This window comes from Nannospalax galili, unplaced genomic scaffold, assembly GCF_000622305.1.
Source record: "Nannospalax galili isolate Female #2095 unplaced genomic scaffold, S.galili_v1.0 scaffold1852, whole genome shotgun sequence".
Lineage (NCBI taxonomy): Eukaryota > Metazoa > Chordata > Mammalia > Rodentia > Spalacidae > Nannospalax > Nannospalax galili.
In genome coordinates, this window is record NW_008331531.1 from 133,030 (window position 1) to 160,303 (window position 27,274).

At 35.5% G+C, this 27,274-nt stretch overlaps 2 protein-coding genes across 2 annotated transcripts in view; both read left to right on the forward strand.

Annotated features, from left to right (window-relative positions):
• LOC103728696 (olfactory receptor 150-like) overlaps positions 1-21,468 on the forward strand; it is a 24,006-nt gene extending 2,538 nt beyond the window's left edge. Inside the window, exons 2-3 of the mRNA XM_008826657.3 lie at positions 1,253-1,353; positions 20,518-21,468. Coding sequence (XP_008824879.1) covers positions 20,533-21,468 — 936 coding nt within the window. The 5' untranslated portion in view covers positions 1,253-1,353; positions 20,518-20,532. The remainder of the gene's footprint in view (positions 1-1,252; positions 1,354-20,517) is intronic.
• On the forward strand, positions 9,301-10,245 carry LOC103728707 (olfactory receptor 150). Its single transcript, XM_029560393.1, has one exon. The coding sequence runs from the start codon at positions 9,301-9,303 to the stop codon at positions 10,243-10,245; it is 945 nt and encodes a 314-aa protein (XP_029416253.1).
• Positions 21,469-27,274: the final 5,806 nt, after the last annotated feature.

Below are 27,274 nucleotides of genomic sequence, written 5' to 3' on the forward strand. Positions count from 1 at the left end.
TATATATATATATGAATCTTGGTCATATCTGAAGCCACACATTTCTGTATTGTTTTAGGCCACTTTCAGCTGATAGGTGAAGGCTATGTTCCTTGTTTCATGTAAACTTCAAAAGACTTCAAAATCTTTCCACCAATAAAACCAGTATTTACATCTCCAGTAACCAGCATGCTTTCCCTGCCCGGTGTGGCTCTGAGTCCACAGGAATAGCCTAGGATTCCTTTTCCCCCTTTACACAGCATTACGTTTTATACCTTCATATCCTTTATCTGTCATATCAGTTGTGTGCCTTGGAAGGATAGAACAGTGCTGGCTTTATTTTAGATTGCCTTTCAAACATGTATGGGGAGCATCCAACTGACTGTCACTCTTACCGCATTGTACAATACCCAAACCTATAATGAAATATAAGTGTCTATTCCACTCTATGTTGTGCAGACAACATAGTTTCCTTGTACTCATCTAACATCTTTGGCTCTTATAATCTTTCTGTCCCCCCTTTTGCAATGATTCTTCAGCCTTGGAAGAACAGGTTATGATATAGGTGACTCATTTAGGGCTGAGCACTCTGCTGTCTATTTTTTGCTGCATGTTGACTATTTTTGAGTCTCTGTGTTAATCATCCTCTGCAGCAGGAAGAACGTTCTCTGGTGAGTGTTGAGAGATATGTTGATCCATGGGTATAACAACAAATCATTAGGAGTCAGCCTGATACTATGTCATTTAGCAGAATGCTAGTAGGAGCTTTCTTCACCATGGCTTGTGACCTGTCTAGCCACAGGTTCTTGGCCCTGACAATAGTGTCAGTTATGGCCTCCCTATAAGGAAGCAGGCCTTAAATTCAATTAGAAGGTGGTTAGTTACTCCCGTAGTATTTATGCCACTGTTACACTAGTGGCCATACTTTGCTACACCACTAATTATTATGGCTTTTTAACCTAGGCTATGCATTAAAATGCCTCAAAAGCAATAAGAAAGTATATGAAGACCAAAACTTAATAGCTAGTAAAACCATTATCAATTTTCAAAGCCCTAAAAAATAAAAAATGCAAAAATCTTGATTCTTTCAGAAATTATTTTCCAATTAGAAATTTTTTTCCTAAAGATCTTCTACAGGCATGTCCTAAGCCATAGTTTCTATAATATAACATAATAATTGCTATTTCACAAGAGGGAGAATTATACACAAGGGAATTAACAAGAGTATTTTACAAAAATTTAAAACGAAATTTTAATTGTTCTTGTCTCCCAGAAGCCCATCCCCTGTGAAAAGAAACCTTGAGAGAATTTCTTCCAATATATTTTTATGAAAATTCTTATATAGAAACACTATGTGAAAAAAGCATCATTCAGGTAAGTGACTTGGGAAACTATGAGGGAAATCTGGGTAATGAATTTGTAATATGTGTATGAAGTTGAGATCCGAATTCTGATCCCCTAAATAAAGGAGAACTGAGTTTTATTTTAGATTAGCAGTACCAAATTTCCAAGTAGAGAAAAAGTGAGGATATGAATTATAGTTTCCTGGTACCATTCTACCTCAGAATTTTGGAGGCCCATCACAAATGCCTCTACAGTGTCTCTAGGCAGTGTAAGGATTTCCTCACACTTGCTGAGAGTGCTATATTCGTATTTTTGGTCACACATCATAACAGAGGGATTTCCATTTTCTTTTTATTATTTTTATTTTATGTGTTTCAGTGTATGTAATTGCACCCCTGTCCTGCAACATCCTTAGAGGTCAGAAGAGGGTGTTGGATCCCCTAGAACTAGAGTTACAAATTTTTGTTAGCCACCGTGTGAGTGCTGGGAGTTTACCCAAGTCTTCTGCTAAAGCAACCAGTGCTCTTAACCACTGAGCAATCTCTCCAACCGAATTTTCATATTTTAACCTACATTTCTTTCAGGCATGATTAAGAGGTGGAGGGGGTTTGAGGATAACAAAAAAACATCTATCTACAATACATTTATCTATCTGTCTATCTGATACAATTTAATAAAGCCAATCCTAATTTGTATTATTAGTCATGTAGATTACCAGGTATAAATTCCTTATAAATGAAAATTCAATATTCATGGATAATTTAAATTCATAAACCTCTCATATATATCATATATATAAAAACTTTCATATATATAAACATGATTATATATATATGTAAGTATGTATATAAATCAACATGATTTACCAGGAGGTGTTTATATTGTGTGACCATCCTTTCCCTCGCTTTGAATCTCCTGTGTATTTTAATAAATAATTCTTCTGAAATGGTTGATATATTTTGGTATTTTGTGATTTTATATTTTTGGACCTTGAAAGTTTATTCTAATGATATGTATTATCACTAAGTAAAGTGAAGAATTTGCTTATGTGTATTTATCCTTCCAGACTTAGGCTTCTCTTAAAAATCCTTCATTGACCCCAGTCATTGATGTGGTTATTAGGCATTAAAACTGGGGTTAGACCACCAATTGATGTTCTCCCTTAGCAGCTTGTGTAGTGCTCTCCAAAACTGTGAGAGCTAGCCTTCAGGGGAGATGACTTCCAGGTCAGTTCCAGTTTCATTGCTCCAAATCCTGTGTCCAAAGTATGTACTGTCTTCAGAAACAGAGACCTACCTTCAAGTTCTTGGAGGCATTCAAGGGCTGTGGCAATAACCTGTTTAATTCTCTGGGCTAACACCACACCTGCTGTATTCATGAGGATATGCCCAGTCATGATATTGACCTCTTAGTTGACTTCCCTGTCTCTTTCTTCCCTGGAACACTGTGAGGAACAGGGATTCTGAATCATGTAGCTCTCCATCCTGGATGTCTAGAGCAACATGTCTGCTTCTTTCTATTAACTGTTGTAGTTTCAGTTCATATTCACATCCAAATAATATCTTCTTGAATCATTATCATGATGCAAGTTTTCATTAATCTCTATAAATTTCATAACACTTTTGTGCATTATATCTACTAGGTTATTGATGAATTTTGTTCCAGACAACCTGAAATGTAAAGTTTTACAGAATAATAAATAAAGATTTCTAATTCTAACACTAATTTTGAGGTGTCCCCTAGGTTCATATAACTATGAGGTATTATTCTCTATTTTCAGTCACAAAAAACCATGTGTAAAATGCCTGTGAAGATAAAGTCTTTATCAAGATAATGCAGAACTCTTAAAACTTTCACTATATTAGGTAAAATTATAATAAAACAAAAACTCTAGATATGCTTTAATGATCTTAGAATTGTTACAACTCATCACTGCATTTTTCGTAAAATAACATAGCCTTTTTCATCTCTAACAGAAATTTTGTTTGAAATGACTTGGAAAACCAAGAAAATACTAAGCAAAGTGAAACAAGCCACACAGAAAAGTGATGAATGATTCTACTCATAAAAGGTAAATGTCAAATTCAGAGGGAAGAACACAAAAATGACACAGAGTATAAAACATGGGAGACACATGGAGGAGTTGATCAGTGGGTGCAATTTCTTAACAATGTCTGATGACTGAATTATGAAGAGACTCAGTACAGCATAGTGTCTGTAGTATACACTAAGGCCTTCCACACTCAGAAGATATGGTAGCTCTCATACAAAGCATTCTTAACACATTTATTAAAATGAAGCAAAAATATGATAAAAGGAACCTTTTGCAGATGACAGGTTTATTGATTAACTTAATTGTGGTGGTGATATCATGAGTTTTTAAAAATGCATGAAGTGATCAAATTGCATATGTTAAATGTATCATTTCCACTTCAATGATGCTGTTAGGAGACAACAAATAAAACTGCCTTCCCTTAAAGCATTTTGGCATTTTGCTGATGATCTATTCACGTCTAAAATTCATCAGACAAAGGGACACTAAGAAAATTGATACAGGGGAGGTTGTTTAGAATTCTCCACCAAGTTCAAAGGAATGTAAACACACGGGTGGTGTTAGCAAAGCAGAACAGAAAACAGATTTAAGAGAATGAGACTTCAGAGTAATTCAGTCAGTTGCAATGGGTCAGGACCTCATGACTGCTATCAAAGCCACAATGGCATTGTGAGAAATAAAGGAGCTTCTGTGATGAGAACTAGCCTTTTCTGGGCCTGTGAGATACACACACACACACACACACGTTGATGAGAAACAGACCTTTCTGTGGCTGTGAGATACACACACACACACACACATACACACACACACACACACAGACACACACACACACACACACACACACACACACAGAGAAGCAAAATAAAATAAAACACCCAGTTGGCCAATGAAAACAGAACTGTAGCAGAATACATGTCTTAGTCTATTTCATGGTGCTATGAGGGAGTACCTCATTCTATAATAGACAGTATATAATGATCAGGCATTTGTATATCTCAAGTCTAGATAGGGAAGTCCAACATAAAAAAGACATGCCTGATACGGACCTTCTTCTTGTTTCAATAATATTTTATTCATCCTTTGAGAATTTCATATGGTATATTTTGATCATATTAGACTCCTTTCCCAGTCTCTTCTCAGGTCCACTCTGTCTTCTTCCACTTCTTCATTTCATGCCCTCTACTAATTTTTAAGTCCTATATAGTCTAATTTGTGTTCCCCAGATGTTTTTGTGTGTGGGTCCATACCCTAAAGCCTGGTCAACCTACCTGCCATCACATCCTTAAGGAAAAATCACTCTCCTCTTCCACCAGCTATCAATTGCCAACACAATAGTTCTTTAGCTAGAGCTGGGGTTCCTTGACCACCTCCTGACTCAATGCTGGGTTTTTGTCTGACATGGGTTTGCACAGGTCTTGTGCATGCTGTCACTAGCCCTGTAGGTTTAGATGCATAATTTCCCTGTTGAGGCTGGAAAACCTATTTCCTTGTATCCACTATCTCAGGCTCTTATAATCATTCTATGCTTTCTTCTGCAATGATACTTGAGCTTTGAGAACAGCAGGTGTGATATAGATGTCCCATTTAGAGCCAAGAACTCTATAGTCTCTTATTTACATTTCAAACAGTGTAGGTTTCTGCATCAATCGCCATCTGCTGCAAGAAGCAGCTTCCCTCATGAAAGCTGAGAGATGTGTTAATCTATAGATATAATGATAAATCATTGGGATTTGGTTTAATATTATACCCATTTAGGAAGATAATAGTAGTAGGTTCTCAACCACAGCCTGTGACCTGTCTAAGCACAGGTTCTTGTCCCTGGTAACAGCACCAGGTATGGGTTCCATCTTATAAAGAGTGAGGGTCTTGTTTCATTATAATGTGGCAGGAAGTAAAGGACCAAGAGCACAGACTAGCAGTGTAGATGAGGCTGAGCACAACTGCATCAGAATGTCAGGGATGTCAGGAATCTATATGTGTGACAACTAATTCGTTACATCACATTAAACCAGTGGTCTCACAAAGTCTTCACCTTTAAAGGTCCTACTACCTCTCTATAATTCTACACTGGAGGCTAAATTTCTAACAAAACATTAGGGAACACATTCTATCTATAGCTTTATGCAAACACAATGTATTTTATAGGTAAAATCAGGAGACATAGTAAAATTAATAAAAGAGGTTTTATGAAAGATAATCAGCAAAATATTAGTTCTGAGTTTAGAAAAATTAAGTTCCATTGTGAATTAATAACATCAACGTATAGGCAGACTTGAAGTTTTCTAGTATAGAATTGGCCATAATTGAAGATGGTTGTCCTTAATAGGAGATGGCCAATTGGACAGTTAAAAGAATCGAGTCTGTGTCAGGGAGCAAGATGCAGAGACTATTCATAAATTCTTTGACAACCTCTTTAGCCGATTGTTTCCATAATTTAAAATCAGGTTTTTATTGTTGTCTCTCATAAAGACTGAAGAAACATTTTGAATCATGTGTCTTCCTTGTGCCTCTAACTCTTTGTCAGTTAATAGTTAGTAAGGCCCTGAGGCTAGAGAGATTGCACAGTGGAACAAAGTGCTTGCTATAGAAGTCTAACAAAACTGAGTTAGGATTCCCAGAATCTGCTAGAAAGTCAGAAAAATCTGTAATCCCAGAACCCTAATGGAATAAAGGATATGCAGATAAGAAAGTCTACAGGAAGGACTAGGGCCATTTAGCCTGGGCTATGCAGTGCAAGAGACTGTCTCACACAAGACGGAAAGGCGTCCTCTGATCCCTGCATTCACATCATGACACAAGCGTACCTGGATTCACACAACACAAACACACACACACACACACACACACACACACACACACACACACCTGACAAACCAAAGACCTGCACAAAGACAACACCAGTTAACATGCCAATGTGGATGAGGGAAATTTCAAGGAGTCCCACCTCTAGGTGAAGAGCTACAGGCGGTCAATGGATACTGAGGAAGGGAGAATCCGTTTTCTCCAGGGATGAGCTCCTTGATAAATTATCTAGTGCTAAGTAGTCAGCCGTAAACACCTGTCCATACGAGAGCAGCACTAAATGGACTCAAACACACACACACACACACACACACACACACACACACACACCTGACAAATACTCTATTCTGTACCGACAAAGAAAAACCTGTTTCTTTTTTATGAATTAGTAAAAAATACTGATTATGGTATATATGAGTCATCAAAGCACTTTTAGACTTTTAGTTGCTTATGAGACAGAGAAATGCAAAGTGTGGCAGAAACCTAATGGGAATCTTTGGCATGAAACAAAAGGTACCCACCAGGTATAGCTTAAATGGGGAAGGCTTCCAGGAGGGCAGCAAAGGTTGTGGTCGGATGTTTTGTGAAAACAGTATGTGTCAGTATGATTTTGTTGTATTTGTAATTACTATAACACATTCATTATGATGTATTTGATATACATTAAAATTCATATTTTGCCAGTGTATAATTCAGAGTGTTTTTAATATGCATAGGGGTATACAGTCAGCCTTGTATTCATTGGCAGAATGTTACATAATCATCTCAACTAAAGCATCATAACCATGAGCAGTCATATCTGTTCCTCCTTCCCCAGAGCATATGACAGATACCAAGCTTCATTTGTATGGATCAGCCTATATCTGACACTTCCTATTAACTGGACCTTTAATGTGTGGTCTTTCATGTCTGGTTCCTTTCAATTAGCATTCTTAAGACTCTGAAAAGACAGTGGAAATCAGGACCTTAAATCTCTTTATTCTGGAATAGTGGTCTATTTTATGGATAAAATATACCTTGCATCTACATCACTGGATGGATATTTGGGGCTCTTCCAGTCTTTGGATATCATAAGCACTTCTCTAACGATTTATGCACAAATTTTTCTGGCAGTGTATATTTTCAACCCCTGTGGGTATGTCTTCAGGATTGAAATTGCTGGGCCACATGGTAACTAACTCAATGATTTTTATTTTGTGGTTGATAGACTACTTAACAAGTATTGTATCATTTTACACAGTACCAGAAATACGTGAGAAGTCTACTTTTGTCATTTCATTTCCAGCACTTAGTGTCTTTTTATTATAACTTCCTGATCAATGTAAAGTGTTACCTCTGTGGTTTTGATTTGAATTTCTTTAATAATTAATGTTAAAGCCAAACTTTTCAGGTGTTTATTTCCCATGTATGCATCACCAGTAGAAGAATAATTATTTGTATATTCAGGTGCTTATAAATGGTATTGTTTGCCCCTTTAACTGTTAAACTATATCAGTTCTTTATAAGCTATCTAAAATTACTCCCTCAGATATATTACTTGAAATTTTTCCCATTCTGTATATAACCATTTCAATTTATAAATTATGTCTTTTAAAGCATAATTTTTTAACATTTTACAATGTTCAATTTATTAATTTTGGGTGATGTTATCTGGGTTTTGCATTTTAGGCAAGAACAGTCATCAATTCCAAACTTGTAAAGATTTGGTCTTGTGTTTTCTTTATAGTTTTATAGCCCTAGCTCTCAGATGTAATTCAAAGTCCCATTTTAAATATTTTTATTAAATTCTATGAGGAAGGGTTATGTATAAATTTCAAGTAGTTACCCAACTGTCCCAGGACCATATGTTGAAAAAATACTATCTACAATGAATTGTCATAAAATCAGAATACCAATTTAAATTTTCATAGATTCAAGTCTAATCTTGGAGTGTAAATTTCATTTCATTGATTGGTACATCTACACTTCAGTCAATACAATTTATCTTGATATTATTACATTGTTGTAATTTTCAAGTGAGGAAAGCTAAGACTTCCAGCTTTATTCCATTCTTTCAAATTTGTTCTGATTTTCCTGGCCCAATACATTTCATAGGCATTCTATGACCAACACATCAGTATCTATGATCACAGAGGTGGAACTTTACAGTAGTTACACTGAATTTACACCATAGTTAGGATTTTTTTTCCACTTTCACAATGCTAGACCTTTTGATTCAAGAACAATGGAGTGACTTTATATTTATATAGATCTTTAATTCATTTCAACAAAGTTCATGATCTAAGGATAATCAATTCTAATAGTTAGATGTTTGCATTTACATATTAATTGTAATTTTCTGTACAAAAGATTGAGTTACTTATACCATGTCAACATCATTTCATTTTTTTGTTTTTTCCAATAGAATTGTTGAGGTTTTTTGTTTGTTTTGTTTTGTTTTTGTTTTGAGACAAGGTCTTCCTGTAGATCCAGATGGTCTGAAACTCACTATGTAGACCAGGCTGGCCTTGATCTCTCAGAGATCTGCCTGCCTGTGTCTCCCAAGTCCTTGATTAAAAGCTTGTGCTGCCATATCTGGCCCAGCAAGAGTTTTAATTGTATTTTCTTGTTAAATGTCAAAACTGGAAATTTTGATGTAATGCTCAAAAAAATGTTCAGAGAATTTTAGTTTTACTTGTGGTTGAAATCATTGTAAAAGTTCTTTGGTCATTTTGAGTGGAATTTCTTGTTGATGTGGTTGATAGTTTAATATGAAAGAGTACTTGGTAGAGGATATGTGAGTATTGTAACAGATATAAGCAAGTACTGAGGAAAATCCATTGACATGACCATATCTGTTCTTTAAGTATTCATAGACTATATACCAACATAGTATATATCAACATACATAATAAAACACAGATAGATGAAGATGGCATAGATCTAACAGATCTATTATTTATTTATATGTTCCGTATTTGAGGGATCACAAACTCTTTGGCATCTCTACCTTACATAAGTTACTGCCAGAGAACTGACACCCAACTGAGATGATTTAAATTCTAGCTCACAATCCAATCGGTGGAGGACAATAAAATACATAAACCATATTTTTCTCACTTCCCGAATAGAATTTTCACATGAAAATGGCAGAAGGAAACCATTCTATTGTGACGGAGTTCGTGATTGCAGGTTTAACAGGAAAACCAGAGCTGCAGCTGCCCCTCTTCCTGCTCTTCCTCGGGATCTACATGCTCACAGTGCTGGGGAACCTGGGCATGATCATGCTGATCCTGCTCAGCTCCCACCTGCACACCCCCATGTACTTCTTCCTCAGCAGTCTGTCCTTCATTGACCTCTGTTATTCCACTATCATTACCCCAAAAATGCTGGTGAACTTTGTGACAAAAAAGAACATCATCTCTTACCCTGAATGTATGACTCAGCTCTATTTTTTCATTGCATTTGTTATATCTGAGTGTCACATGTTGGCTGCAATGGCCTATGACCGCTATGTGGCCATCTGTAATCCCTTGCTTTACAATGTCACCATGTCTTATCAAGTCTGTTCCTGGATGGTAGGTGGAGTATATGGCATGGGCTTCATTGGTGCAGCAATTCACACTTTCTGCATGCTAAGAGTACAGTTCTGTAAGGCTAATATAATAAACCATTACTTCTGTGATCTTTTCCCATTGATGGAGCTCGCATGCTCCAGTACTTTTGTCAATGAGGTAGTACTCCTATGCCTCAGTGCTTTCAATATTTTTATTCCCACTCTGACCATCTTGAGCTCTTACATCTTCATCATTGCCAGCATCCTCCGCATTAAATCCACTGAGGGCAGGTTCAAAGCCTTCAGCACCTGCAGCTCCCACTTCTCTGCTGTGGCCGTCTTCTTCGGCTCTCTGGCATTCATGTACCTGCAGCCCTTCTCTGTCAGTTCCAAAGACAAAGACAAAGTGTCGTCTGTGTTTTATACTACTGTTGTACCCTTACTGAATCCCATGATCTACAGCCTAAGAAATAGGGATGTCAAACTCGCTCTAAGTAAGTTATTTCAAAAGAAGAATTTCATTATGTAAAATAACATTTTGGCATATCAAAAATATATAATATCTGGTTATGCTGTTATTGCCAGTCCATGATTATTTTGGGGTAAATAAAGGCATCAGGGAAGAATGAATTCACAGTTCCAAAACATAGAAAAAGTAATTTTGAGATTATCTCGAGTACATTCATCCAAAGTAATCTGTAAAACCTGTAAATGTGTTTTTATACTCTTCAAAGAATTCTTATTGTTCTTTATGCTTCATTGTATATGAAACTTATCTCTTTTAGGTGAGGTTTATTTCTCTTACTCAAGAAAATAAATATATTTGATCATATCTTATCACCTCAATATCTTGCATATCTGGCCCCTCTAAATTAAGAATATTCATGATTTCTGAAAGTTTGATCCCTGAAATTAAAATTTTCTTAGTCTTCCTAGTTGTGCAGAGCTATATTGGGGAACATAGAATCACACTAAAATAGTGAAGTTCTCACCCACTGGTAAATAATGTAATGTGTGAGAGACATAAGCATGCCTGCAGTACTTTCATATACCTCAGCAGCATTCTTCAATCTCATTTTGGAACTATGACAGTCTCTGTTTTACTGACAATCATATATTCATTTTTCCTATCCCAAAGTAATAATTCTATTTTCCAGCCCTCTGTATAAAATCTCATATTCAGAAATGATATTCTTTCACAAATGCTGGCACTGGGTTATTTGGGTTATGTATTCTTATGAAAAAGGTTAAAATCAGAACATTGTTTTCTGCCTAATAAGTAGCCCTCATTCACAAAAGCTCACTATTCGTTTTTGTTTTGTTTTGGGTTTTTTTTTTTTTTTTTTTTTTTTTTTTTTTTCTCCCTGTATCACCAGCTGGCCTGGAACTCACTATGTAGACAGTGCCAGCCTTGAATTCACAGATCTCACAGAGACACCTGCCTCTGCCTCCCAAGTGCTGGAACTAAAAGTGTGAGCCACCATGCCCAGCTTTGACTATTCATTTTTAAAGACACTGAAAAAGAAAACTATCGATCCATATCCTTCATGAACATAGATACAAAAATTCTCAATGAAATGCTTGCAAACTGCATACAGATACACATCAAAATGACCATCCACCACAATCAAGCAAGTTTTCTTCCAGATATGCAGGGGTGGTTCAATATACATAAGTCAGTAAATGTCATAGATAATATCAATGGACACAAAGACCAAAATCACATGGTCATCTCAATAGATGCAGAAAAGACCTTGAAAAATTCAACATGCATTTATATGAAAAGTCTTAGAGGGAATTGGACTGGAGGGAATGTACTTCAACATAATTAAAGCTATATGCAACAAACCCATAGCCAACACTATTCTAAATGGAGAAAACTTGGAAGCATTCCCACTAAAATCAGGACCATAAAGGCTGCCCACTATCTCCAATCCTTTGTAAATAGTGCTTGAAACTCTTGCTAGAGCAATAAGACAAGAGAAGGAAATTAAAGGAGTACTAATTGGAAAAAAAGAGGTTAAATCATCCCTTTTTATGGATGATATGATACTATACCTAAGAGATCCCAAAAATTCCACCGGAAAATTCCTAGAACTGATAAACACTTTGAGTAAAGTGCCAGATTAAAAAATTAATCTACAAAATCAGTAGGCATTCTATATACCAATAACAGGCATCAGAGAAAGAGGACATGGAAACCAATTTGTAATAGCCTTAAAAAAGTAAATATCTTACTATAAACCTGACAAAAGACACTAAAGATCTCTACAATGAAAAATATAAATCTTTAAAGAATGAGATTGGGGAAGATATCAGAAGATGGAAGGACCTCCCATGTTCATGGATTGGAAGAATTAATATTACAAAAATGACGATCCTACCAAATACAATATATAGAATCAATGCAATCCCAACCAAAATCCACATGACATTCTTCACAGAATTAGAAAAAAAAATCACAAAATTCATAAGGAAGAACGAAAGATCCAGGATAACCAAAGCAATCCTGAGTACAAAGAGCACTGCTGGGGGATTACTATACCAGATCTCAAACTGTATTACAGAGCTCTAGTCATAAAAACAACATGGTACTGGCCCAAAAATAGACACATAAGTCAATGGAACATAAATGAACACTCAAACATTAGTGCACACGATTTCAGTTACCAAATATTTGACAAAGGTGCCAAGAACACACACTGGAGGAAAGACAACATCTTCAACAAATGCTGCTGTAGAAGAATGAAACTAGGCCCCTATCTTCCACCTTGTACAAAAGTCAACTCCAAATGCATCAAAGACTTCAGTATGAAACATGAAACTCTGAAACTTTTAGAAGAAAATGTTGTTATAAGAAAACACCTACAAGATATATGTTTAAGTATGGATTTTCTAAATCAGACATCATTTGCTCTGGAATTAAGGTCAAAAATCAAAAGGTGTGACCTCATTAAACTAAAAAAAAAAACTCTGTACAGAAAAAGAAATAACGAAGGAAGTGAAGAGAAAACCCATGAGTTTTTGCATGAGTTTGCAAAAGCAGCATGGGAAATTCTTAAAAAACTAAAATGAATGTATCATATGACATGGTATACCACTCCTTGGCATATACCAAAGGACTCATTCTACATCAATAGTTATTGCTGCTCTTTTCACAATAGCTAAGAGATGGAAGCAACCTAAGTGTCCCTCAACTGAGAAGTGAATAATGAAAATGTAGTTCATTTACACAATGGAGTTCTACTCAGTGGTAAAGAAAGACAAAATGATGAAATTTAAATAACTATTATTTTTATATTAATTTTGATTTTTTTTACATTCCACCAGTGGTGTAATTATTGTCTCTTAATTTGTTTCCTCTTTGCCCATGTGAGACATTTTTCTGCCATGCTTGGTCCCTTGGTGCACTACAATCATTTTGATTTAATTTTGTTGTTTTTCAAAGTGCACATATTCTAAATATCTAATTTCCTTGCTTTATATTATCCATTTCTCCAAGCTGCTCTTTTAACATATGTGGAAGAACACTATTATAAATTCTATACATCCATGGGAGAGGAGTGTGTTCATTGCTATTATGATGTTATTGTCATTTCTTGTAATTATCTCAGCATACTCATATATATATATATACACTAACTGTTGTATATGTAGATATATAGTTACATATTTATATGCTGCATATTTCTGTGTATATAATAAGCTAAATATCATTTATATAACTATTTTCTACTCTCTTTAATATCATATGGGTCACCTTAGAAATTTCTATTGCTAACTAGTAATATAGTAACATATTTAAGTAAATGTAGCTGCCATCGTCAACTGTTCATTCACTTTCAAGCTTTGTCCATGTTTTTGGCTATACTGATAACAGAATTTCTAACCTATACCCGTTGGGAAAATCATCACATCAAAAATATTATCAAGTAAAGTGATTGCAAAGATCATCTGTCTATAACTTTGAAATCTCCACTTAATTCCAAAGTGACTTAAGTCAACAAGTTCATCTCTAGCTTCTTCACTGTGATATATAATATTAGATGTCATGGAAATAATAAAGGAAAATAGAAGGAGCAACATTCAATAATAATTACAATCATTATCAATTTCTAAATCATTATCCATTTCTACATACCTAAATTAAAGAGAAAAATTAGCATCATATCTTCATGTAGTTCAGAGATTATTTTCAGAGGGTCAGTTTTCATAAAGGCTTCCTGTGACCATTCCTGCTGGGCCTTAGTTTTTAGACTTTAATGTAATGATTGCTATATAATCAAAACTGAGATAATTATACTCAGGGAATTAAACAGTGTCATACAAAGCATAGTAAGGAAAAATGTAATTGCTCTTATTCCCAGGAGTTCACCCCTAATCAAATGAAATCTTGAGGGAGCGTCTTTCTATATATTTTATGACATCTCTAATATTTCAAGGATCTATGTAAAATAGCATCATTCAGGTAAGTACTTTCGCAAGTTTGAAAGGAATCGTGGTACTTGACTTTATGTGTGTGAACCAAACAGAAACAGGTTGCATTGTTTTCCTATAAGTAGAGGAAAGCCAGGTTTTATTTTGGATTACCAGTACCTCCAACATGAAGATCTGTTTCATGTAAGGAATAGTTGGTATAAACCTTACCTATAACTGGACAGAGGATTCCAAGAGGAGAAAAAGTGTGTACCTAAAATACATTTGTGCTAGCATTTTTCAACCTTGGAATGTGTGGAGACCTTTATGAACTTTATCTTCAGACATTACAGGAGCTTCCTAATGCTAGATAAAAATGATTACCCATATTTGGGACTAGTATAATTTCTAGGGTTGTTTAATGATTAAATGTATTATGGTGTTAACACAAAATATAAGTAATTGGCTGTAGCTCTCTCTTCTGATGTAATATAATGGTTGCAATTCTGACTTGTGTTACAAGTAATATAGATACTAAATATAGTTTATTTTAAAATGATTATTCAATTTTCATGAATTATTATGATTTATGAGCCCTCTCACAGAATGTGCACAAATATCAACCACAGTTTACCATATACTACTATATGCTATTCCTAACACTTTGCTCATTTGGATACTCCATTTATTCTAATAAATCATCTGATATTATTAGTATGTTTGGTGTTTTGTGGGTGCATGAAAATTTGTTATAATTATTCATATCATTGAATTTTGGGAAGACTTAGCTCATTTCCCTTCATCTTTCCAGAATAAGGTTTCTCCTTAAAACACTTCAGTGGCATCACTCTGGGCTATACTAGAACAAGCATGCTGCTGTGGACCCACCCAGTGTTGATCCCACTGTCCCCTTCTAGACTGTAACAATCTAAAGACCAGTGATTCTGTTTCATCCATCTCTTCATTCTGAATGTCTGCAGGAACCTTTTTCACTTCCATTTTTAACTATTTTATGAGTCTTAATTCATAGCCAGACAATATGATACTGTTTTGAATTGTTAACATCATATAACTGTTCATTGTCATTTTCTATAGATTTTATAAAAATTTCTTAAATGATTTCTAAAAATTTGGTAGAACGTAATTCTTTAGACAAAATGTAACGTCATATGGAAAAAATTACTCAGGATTTCCAACTCTATGGCTAATTCCAGGTACTCCTTAAGATTTTCTCATGAATTATTCTTCTCCATTTTCAGGTATAAAACATAGTTGTATTATTTTCATAACATGTCTATAAGAATTTAGCAAAGCCATTATCAAGGTGTCCTAGGCCTGTCCCACTATATGGGTTCATGGAACAGAAGAAAACAGTGACATATGCTTCAAAGATGCTGTGATAAAACCGCTTTCTAAGAAAAACTAAAAATCAATTTTAAGAGTTCTATAAAATAACAATGATAAAAATAAGAATTTTTAGCAATCTCATGATGATTCTGAGTATTCACTGCATTCTTTAAAGGAATGCATTTTTGCCTTTCTATTAAGAAAATCTTTGTCACATGAATGAATTATGCAAATAGTAATACCGCAGTCACTGAAGGAAAAATCCTGAATGATTTTACTTACATAAATAAAACAATCGAACCCATACACTACATCACCCACAGTAGGTCAGAACCCCCCTATTAATGTCAAAGTCATAATGACTGGACAAGATTATGTCACTTCAGTGCTGGGGATCAGTGTTTCCTAGAGAGAGATAGGAACATGTCAAAACAGTCAGCCAGTCATTGAAAAGAATCAAAAGTACATGTCTTTGTCCATTTTATCATCATGGGAATTATCTGATAATCTATATAATATCCTGTTGTTTCCATTTTCATATTTACATTTCTATTATTTTCCCTGATATATAAAAAATGTTAAATTATGTTTTGTGTCTCTAACTCCTTAAAAGTTAATTAGCATAAAGGCCTAGGAGTTCCTATTAGGTCTTACTATGTATAAGGGAGATAATAAAATCCTATAAGTTGCAAGAGTGGTGCATGCCTTTAATCCAAGCACCTGGTGGTCGAGGCAGTTGCGTCACTGCAATACCAATGCTAGTCTAAGATGATCTGCATAGCAACTTCCAGGTCAGTGGGGGCTACATGGTAAGACCCGACCTCAACAGACCAAAAAGGCATGCTAGTCAGCGTATAATGGCATTTTGTTTTTTCTATGGGACAGAGAAATGCCGTGTTTTTGGAGAAAGGTATAACTGGCATAACTGCAGAGTTACACATCAATTGCAATAATCTAGATGTGAAAGGAACCCAGAAAGCAGCAAAAAACAGGGTGTGATGGAAATGTTGTGGTGTGGTCAGTGTGGGGATGGTGTTGTTTTGATTTTGTTTAGTTTAATAACTCATATAAAATTCATTTTTATCAGTGTAAAATTAATATTTTAACATATTTGTGATGCTTTGCTGTCATCACTATTCTGTTTTAGATTATCTTTGTCATCAACCCAACCAATGCCCTATAACTATGACCAGTCATGTCAGTACCTCTCTTCCCATTGCATATGATAGACACTGTTCTGCTTTGTAACTATACGAATTGGCCTACAGTGGGGCCCTACACTGTGTGGGCTTCTCTGTCTGACTCCATTAATGAGTTTCAAGATAATTGAGGAGATTAAATATATCAGGACACCATTCCTTTTTATGCATAAAATGTTCCATTTTATGTATGATGTGGAGATTGCCTTCCCATACACTACTAGATAGACATTTGTATGGCTTCCAGACTTTGAGTACTGTAAGCACTGGTACTCTAACTACTGATGGCACAAGTTATTTTTGTGAGTGCATATTTTCGATTCTTGTGTCAATGTCTCCAGTAATAAAATTGCTGAACCATATGGTAACTCTATGGTTTATATTGTGAAGTTACCTAATTATTTTCCATAAAGTCTGTACCATTTTATAATATCACCAGTAACATCTGAGGATCCCAATTCCTTCATATCCTTGCCAGGAGTTATCACTTTATTATTACCTCTGACATTTATGTGAAATGTTACTTCAATGCAGTTTTACCTGAATTTAATTAGATATAAAGCACTTATTTTCAGATGCTTATAGGGAATCTCTCCATCTCCAATAGAAGAAAGAATATTTAAATCCTCTTACCATTTTTACTTAGATTGTTGTCCTTTTATTTATCAAAATATGTTATTTATATCTAAGTAATGTCTTTCATTTTAACTGCTGGTTGGTGTCTTTATGGCATGATTAACTTTTCTTTTACATAATCCCAAAATTTCACTTTTTTCTATCGTAACTTCTGGTTTTGGTATCTTATCCAAGAAATCTTCACCAAATCCATAGTTACAAAGATCTAGTCTTGTACATTTTTAATAATATTAAAGTTTAGCATGTTTAAATGATATTATTGAGTCTTTGAGAATCTCATAAAATGTATTTTGATCATATTCAAACCTCCTCCTTCAGAACCCCTATGCCAGCTCCTCTCAGGCTTACCCCCCACCCTACGTCCATCACTTCATGTCCTCTACTATTTTTTAAGACCAGTTGAATCTAATGTGTTCTCCAAATGCTCTTGGGTGTGAGTCTGAACTCTGAAGCCTGGTCAACCAACCTGGTATCACACCCTTAAAGAAAAGTGACTCTCCCTCTCCCTGAAGCTATCAGTTGCCAATAGTTCCTTATCTAGGATAGTGGATTCTTTCCCATCTTCCTCATTTATAATAGATTTTTGTCTGGCTTGGGTTTGCACAGGCCTTTACATGCTAGGATGACCACTGTGGTTTCATACTTGAAACTGCCCTGCTCTATCTGGGTAACACAGTTTCCATGTGTTCATTCACTACCTCTGGATTTTAGAAACTTCTGACTCTCTTTTTCCATCATGATCCCTGAATATTGTGGAGAGAGGTTGTGGTATAGGTCTCCCATTTAGAGCCAAGCTTGTTATTTTCTGTATGTTGACCAGTTGTGGTTCTCCATGTTAATCATCATCTGCTGTCAGAAGAAAGATCTCTGGTGACAGTTGAGAGATGCACTAATATATGGGTATAACAATAATTAATTAGGAGTTGGTTTAATATTGTGTTCATTTGGCAGCATAATATTAACGTCTCACCTACAGACTGTGACCTGTCAAGCCAAAAGTTATTGGTCCTGATAACAGTGTTAGGTATGGGATCCACATTGTGAGAAAAATCTTAAATCTAATCAGAACATGATTGCTTACTACCCTAACATTCATGCCAATATTACATCAATGAGCCTATCTGGCTATGCCTGCCATTATTTTAGCTCTCAGCTTTCACAGTTGCATAAGATTGATGATTACTTTTCTCTTCCAGGAGAATGCACAACTTTGAGCACTATATAAGCTAGGCATTAGAGATGAAGCCTTGAGGTCAGCACCAGCTTGATTTCTCCATGCTTGTTCTACAACTCACATATGTAGTGATTTCAGCAATGGGGTCTTACAATCAAATTTTGAACGGTGACCAAGAGTAATCATAATAGAAAGTATTGTTTAAGATTGTTTAGGACATCCTTGGTCAACAAGTCCAACAGAAGGAGTCTGTTCCTGGCACTGGGTTTTTTATTCACTAATTTATAGGGTCTGGTAGTGAAATTAGCCCCATGTTATAGGGTAACTACATTTAAACTCTTTTGATTATATATATATATTTTTCAACAGGCTTTTAGTGTTGGCTATCCATTCTCACACTCCACTCTCTAGACTGCTCTCTCATTCCCCACCCCATTTACCCTTCCTAGCACATATTCCCCTTAATTTTGTGCTTAGTGTTAGAAAGTGTTACATATTAGTCATTTCACATGTAGCTATCTAATTATCCATCAACTGATAAAATGATCTGCTCCCCAAATAAGACTCAAGAAAACATACACAAATCTTCAGAGTTATAAGTAAATTTCTTGATTTCAAATTTACTTTGCTTTATCAGCACATCTCCACTTATGATGACACTGCAAAATTGCAGTAAGTTTTCAAGAGGGAAAACTTGAGACCAACTTCATACCACTCTTTCAAGTTTGTTCTGTTTCAAGTTTGCTCCAGATTCTATAATTCTAAAGAGATTTGTGATAACATGTCATTGCATGCAATAAGATACCTGGGATTTTGATAAATATTTTTCTGAATTGTTTACCAATTTGGTAAATGTTGATATTTTCTGTTAAATCTTTTGATTCATGTATGTGGGATATTTCTTTCCATTTATGTAAGGCTTAATGTTTTTCAATAATATTTTATAATTTAAAGGATCATATCTGGTTTCTGTAATTTATTTCTGTTGATTTTCAGAATTTTTTTAATTTTTTGAGAATTTCCTACATTTTATATCATTTCTTCATTTTCATCCCTTCCTCTCTCCCTCCAACTGGCCCAAGTCATCGCAAAGTCCTCTGGATTTTGTGAAGTCTTCTTTAATGATTGTAACATAAATTTTTCATAATATTACAGATGGATTTTTATAATTATTGAACTTTCTTATTGACATTTTATCTAACCACATTACAGACCTTTTAAATTAATTCTAATAATACTTTCTTTTTCATAGAATTTCTATTCACAAGATTAATTCATTTATAATTAGATGTGGTTGTACTTCTTGCTTTAAAAATTGGAAGCTTTTATGTCAATTTTTGTCTGATTGTCTTATATAGACCATTATTTTGTTGAATAAAAATACAAAGTATATATTTCATGCTATTCACTAACTTGTGAAAGAAGTCTTTCAGTCATCACCAGTAAGCATAGAATTGGTTCTATTATTTTTGTGGGTGATGCTGTTATTGTCACATACAAAGCATGTTCTCTGCAGAGGCATTGGGAAGATTATGAATAACACACTAAGAATCCTTAGCAAACCTCGTTAAATCCATCAGACCTCTTGCCTGGACATTCAGAGATGTACTACCACATTCTAGCATAGGACAAAAGAAGGGATGGAACTAGTTGATATTTACTCACATTTCCCATATTTTGGGATCCCAATGGGTTAGACTGCTAAAATGTATTAGTAGGTATAAAAACTAAAGATGCCTGGTTGAAAATGTTTGAATTCCCATCATGTTAGAAAGTCACTTGTACTCTGAATACCAGGAGTTCTTTCATCAGTCATTCACCGCTGACTCCCCAGATTGGAAATTTGGAGAACTCCTTTCACTTAAAGATAAAATTTTTGGGGGCCAAGGGATTATATTAGTAAACCTGTACATGAACATTTTCTTGATGGAAGGGAGATGCCAGGCTCCCAGAGGGTTTATAGGCAGCTAATGATTGTATGTGGTAGGATACTTCATGCCTATCTCATTTTTCTTATTTTCCTACCTAGAATTCCCGAAGAAAAATGTTAGAAGAAAATTTCTCCATGGTGACCGAGTTCATCCTCGTTGGATTATCAGAGAAACCTGAGCTGCAGCTGCCCCTCTTCCTCCTCTTCCTTGGAATTTACATGATCACAGTGATGGGGAACCTGGGCATGATCATCCTGATCCTGCTCAGCTCCCACCTGCACACCCCCATGTACTTCTTCCTCAGCAGTCTGTCCTTCATTGACCTCTGTTATTCCACAGTCATTACCCCCAAAATGCTGGTGAGCTTTGTGTCAGAGAAGAACGTCATCTCCTACCCTGAATGCATGACTCAACTGTATGTCTTCACTGCTTTTGTTATATCTGAGGCTCACATGTTGGCTGTAATGGCATATGACCGCTATGTGGCCATCTGTAACCCCTTGCTTTACCACGTTACAATGTCCTACCAAGTCTGTTCTTGGATGATATTTGGAGTATACAGTATGGGATTGATTGGTGCCACAACTCATACTCTCTGCATGCTAAGAGTGCAGTTCTGTAAGGCTAATACAATAAACCATTACTTCTGTGATTTTTTTCCATTGATGGAGCTCGCCTGTACTAGCACTTTCATCAATGAGGTAGTACTCCTATGCCTCAGTTCTTTCAATATCTTTATACCCACCATGACAATCCTCAGCTCTTACATCTTCATCATTGCCAACATTCTCCACATTAAATCCAAGGAGGGAAGGTCCAAAGCTTTCAAGACCTTCAGCTTCCACATATCTGCTGTTGCTGTTTTCTTTGGTTCAACTACATTCATGTACCTTCAGCCATCTTCAGTCAGCTCCATGGACCAAGGGAAAGTGTCATCTGTTTTTTATACCACTGTTGTGCCCATGTTGAACCCCCTGATCTACAGCCTTAGAAATAAGGATGTTAAGGTTGCTCTAAATAAGATCATTGAAAAAAGAAGTTTCTTATGAAAAAGATAATTTTTAATTACCCAAAATTTATGACTTTCAAAATTTCTCCCTAGAATATCTTCTAAGACTCAGAAAGAAAATATTCCTTTTATATTTTAGGTTCTATTCTAGATGATAGGCCATGATCGCTTATTTTTTTTTCTGATCCTTCTATCGTAAAGTCTCCCAAAAATGCATTATATAAACAACAGACATCTCCAAGTAGCACCATGGCTTCCCAGGCCCTCTGATTAAAATGTGCCCAGAGGCTAGCACCAGTTTCGTTATGTAACCTTTTCAAGCATGAACACTTATACATCTTTATTCTGCTCCTGCAAATTATCTGTGTCCTCAGAGATGTAAAATGTTCATGACTTTGTCATCAGCCTGACAAAAATCACCTGGATTTGGGAACTTCAATGCTGCGACAGTTCATCTCATTCCAACAAATTTTAAGACAGAGGAGGCTGTTCCCCTCTGTCAGTCATTTCTTCCAATTACATTATCTTACAAGATATTAGTGTATGTTTATCCAATACAAATATGTATGTATATTATTTTTCTAATTTTATTTTTATTTATTTTTTGAGAATTTTTATATTTCATATAAAACATCTTAATAATCTTTATACCCCCTTTCCCATCCACATCCTCCCATAGCCCCACCAACAGATTTTTCATTCTGTCATTTATATTAAGGCCTATTGAGTCAAGTTTAAGTTCATAATTTTTGTTTTATTATTAGATGCACAAAACAATCTGTAGAAGTTTTTGAAATATTTGAACTGGATAGAAATGATGACTTATGTATTTTTGGTACCAAATACTTAGTACTAAAATTGATTTTAAAAGTGAATACATAAACGTATCTATCTATACACACATATGTGTAAGTTTTGGTTCCAATGTCCCTACTGATTCTAAGAACTGATAAAGGATAGAGTATTAAAATTTTAGACTGTGTAGTAAGGAAACATTTCCATTGGTAAAGCACTTGCTATACAAGCATATGGACATGAGTTAAAATCTCCAGACTCCATGTTAACTATACACGGTACCCCTCACCTGTAATTCAAATACTTTTGTGGCAAGATGGGAAATAGAGACAGGAGCATCCCTTGGAGATTTCATATATATCCTGGCATACTTATAACGAGAGTCCCTTCCTCAAACAAGGTGGAAAACGAGTACCAACACCCAAGGTTATCCTCTGGCTTCTATGTGCATGCTTTGACATGGGTTTGCCCACACTCACACACACACACACACACACACACACACACACACACACACCACACCCCACATCTTGAGCCAAAAAATCATTCAAGGGTGGTACAATCATTGTCACAAATATACATGTCTATTAAATCACTACACTATTATCTATGTATAGCTCCTATCTTTGGTTTCAAATAATGACTCCAGATACATCAACCATCTACATCATGTGGCCATAAGGAGAAAGGTCTATCCCCTGTGGAGAGACCTACTACCTGAAAGTGATAGCCCTGACCTCCACTCACACACTTTTAAGAAGGACTTAGTCACTTAGATAAATCCATCATCAAGAGCAGTTGAGGAATTCCACAGTGAACTAGATAGCATCATGTCAATCTAAGACCCAGAATGTGCTTATTGAGGAAGAAAAGCAAAATAAATATAGGGAAAGAAGAGAACATAGGCATTTTCCCACAAGGTATAAGTACGAGAAAGGATTACATTTCCTCAGGAACTAAGGCCAATAATTGACAAATGGGGTCTCATGAAACTAAAAAGTATCTCACAGAAAAGGTAACAATCATTTAACTGAAAAGGAAGCCCACAGAGTGAGAGAGAATCTTTGTCAGCTGTACAACCAATTGAGAATTAATAGCCAGAATGTACAAGAACTTTAAAACCAAAGAATCAAGAAAATAAATGACCCAATTTAGAAATGGATTGTAGATCTAAGCAGAGAGTTCTCAAAAGAAGAAATAAAAGTGGCAGAGAAATACCTTTAAAAGTGTTCAAAATATTTAGCAATTAGATTATCATAAATCAAAACTACTTTGATATGTCGTCTTATCTCAGCTGTAAGGGCTAAGATCAAGGAAACAACTGACAACAAATGTTGATGAGGATACCAGTAAAGGGGAACCTTCATTCACTGTTGATGAAATTACAAGCTGGTGCAACCAATGAAAAATTCTCCACATACTAAAAGTAGAGCTACCATATAACCCAGATATAGCAATCCTTGGCTGTACTCAAAGGACTCAACATCCTGCTAGAAAGACACTTGCTCAGCCATGTTCATTACAACTTCATTCATATTAGCTAGGAAATGGAAACAACCTATGTGCCATTAAACTGATTAATGGATAACAAAAAATGTGATATACATACACAATGGAATTGTACTCAGTTTAAAGAGAAAGGAAACCATAAAACTTGAATGTGAATGGATGGAATTGGAAAATATTAAACTGAGTAAGGTAACCCAGACCCAGAAAGACACTCAACAAATTCTCACTTATTTGTGAATCCAAGCTCCAAACCTCTAGATTTGAGTACATAACCTCAAGTAGCTGCAGAGGGGAAGGGGATCTATAGAGAGCAGAATAGTAGGACACCGGGACTATGAAGGGGAAGTAGAGTGATGGACTCTAATTGGGCAGAGGGATAATACAGAAGATGATGGAGGAATAAGCAATAACACTACAGAAGTTTGAAAAAGACATAGGGGACCATTACTTTATAAACTTGCTTAAAAAGCATATAGACTATATATACTTGTATCCATGTGCCTATGTGTATACATATTTACACGTAGTTTAAATGGAGTTATGCCCCAAGGACTGATAATGCTCCCGTCCCAGGGCCACAAACTAACAAAAATCCCATTGGAAACATTGGAAACGTCCCTTCAAGTTGTTGGTCAATCGGGTCTAAATGAGTCCCCAGACAATGTAGGCTATTGTTGTTGACCTTGGTTGCTTCTCAGAACTTGAAGGTAAGACCTGAAGATACCACACAGCTTGGACCCACAATTTCAAGTAATTAAGCTGGAATTGACCTAGAAGCCTCCTCCCTGAGAACTATTTTCATACTATCAGAAGGTGCTATGCAAACTGCCAAGAGTGAAAAACAATCAATAATCCTACCCATATGTAAAGCCTGCTATTAACCACAATAATGACTGGTCTAGCAAGATATCCCCAACAGTATAATAGTTGCACCTTTATCTTTTGGGTAACCAACAGCTGTCTAACTTAAGACCCACTCAATAGGAAGAAATGTATGCCTGGTACTGTAAACCTAACCAATTTACATGTAGCTGAAGAGGTCATAGACAGTGGAGAGTTCAATTGCTGTCATTTTTATAAACCAATATGTATTAGTTCTTTTTTGTTGCTGAGCAAGGTAACTAACAGAAGAAAGAGTCTATTTGAGCTATAGTTCCAGAGGGAGAAACTGTAAAGGTGGAGGAGACATGGTGGCAGAAGAAAGCTTAGAGCTCACATCTTGAGTCACTAGCAGGAAGTAGAGAGAAAGCAAACTGGAAGTGAGGCAAGGATATGAAGTCTCAAATACCAACCCCAGTGACATACTTCCTCGAACAAGATCACCCCTTCTAAACATCTGCAAACAGTGCCACCAACTGGGGCCAAGTATTCCATTACTTGGAGTCTATGGGAGATGTTGCTCATTCAAACTATCACACAATGTAATTTATAACTATATTTTAAATACATGTCCTTACAGCAACAGGTAAGTATAGCTCTCCTCACTCACCAGAGAAGCTTCTTTTTCAGCTGATGGAGGTTATTATATTGATCCACAACAGGTCACAGTGCATAGTTTCTACATTGAAACCCCTTCATTAATGCTCAGGGAACATTGCAAAGAGGGGGAGGAAAGATTGTAAGAACCAGATGATCAGAATATCTGCTGTGAGATAGCAACTTCTAAACATAATGGAAAAGCTGTGTCCATGAAGCCCCTACAGTATGGCTGCCTGTCCTATTGTGCTTTTTAATAACATGTGAATAATTTTAGAAATCCCCATTGCTAATGTAGTAATGTAATCTGCTTGAAGCAACATGGCTGCTATCATCCACGCCCCATTTATTTATTAATTTACTCCATGTCTTAGGCCATAGTGTTTTCATAATTTCTCACCTGTCCCTTTACAGAAAGCCATTCCATCAACAATTTTATCAACAAAATGATTGCAAAGTTCATTTTTCTTTAATCCCACAATATCTACCTTAAACCAATTTTTCATCTCTAGCTCCTTCACAGAGATTTCAAGATGTCTTAAAAACAATAGACATATAAGGAACAACTTTCAATAATAGTTGCAAGTTATTTTTATTATTTTTATTTTCCAAGCTTAAATAAACAGAATAAAAATTGATATAATAGCCTCAAATATTCTAGAGATTATTTTCATGTAGAAAGTGTTGTCACAAAAACCCAGAGAGATGGCTCAGATGTTAAACTTGCTTGCTGAAAAGCCTGAGAGTGAGAATTTGATCCTCAGGAACCAGGTGATAGAATGAGAAAACCTACTCTTGCATGTTGTACACTGACCTCCAAATGGGTTCTATGTCATGTGCGTAATACACACACACACACACACACACACACACACACACACACCAATTAAATAATAAATAAACAAATAACAAACAAGTAAATAAATAGATGTAATAAAAGTCCCTTTTCACTGATGTCTGCTGGGACTTAGCTACTAGTCTTTAATATAATGATTGCCACAATTTCACAGCACAGAAAATTGTGCTCAAGGGAAGTATACAGAGTGTCATACAAAGCAGATTACATGAACTCTTTATTGCTCTTACTCCCCAGAAGCTTGTCCCTAAGGACAGGAAATCTGCAAGGACTTTCTGTCTACACATTTTTATGACATCTCTTATATTTTATATGTCTGTGCAAAGCAGAATTATTCTCATAAGTACCTTAGGAACCTATGAGAAAACACAATAGTGGATATGTAATACTATGTGAATTACTCTGAAGATGAGATCTGCATTCTGATGCCATACACAAAGAAAGTCAGAAGGTTTTATTTGGATTACCAACACCAACCACACCAAATAATATTTCATTTACAGAATCATTTAGTCCTCAGCTCATCTATAACTAGACAAAGGTTTCCAAGAAGAGAAAAAGTGAGTATCTGAGTTCCTTTTGTCCTAGTGCCTTTCAACCACAGAATGTGGGAGAAATTTCATGATCTCTGTTCTTCAGATACACAAGGCATACTAAGGTAGCTAAAAATAATCATTCATGTTTTGCAAGCAGTACTTCTTCTAGGCATGTTTAATAACAGAGGAACTTTGATGTTAACATAAAACGTGTCTCAGTGGCTACAGCTCTCTCATCTGAAGTAATATACATGTATATATACACATATATATTATATATATAATCCTGATTGGTATAGGTAGTCATAAATAATAGATATGTTATTTGTAAACAATTCTTCAATTTGTGTGGATAGTTATAATTTATAAAAACTATCATAAACAATACTACTCCCCCAAAACAATTATAATTTATCACACACTGTTCATCTTGTGATGCTCTTTTTCCTCATTCTGGATATCGTTTTCTTTTAATAAGTAATTTGAAATTGTTTGTCTGTTTTGATCATTTAGTGGGTTCATATTTTTAACATGAAACTTGTTAATAATAATGTTTCTTATCATTGATTTTTGGGCCGTTAATTTATCCTCATCATTTCAGACTCAGGTTTCTCCTTAAAATGCTTCACTGAACTCATTCCAGGCTACCTCCCTAACAGCTGTGCACCCAGTCA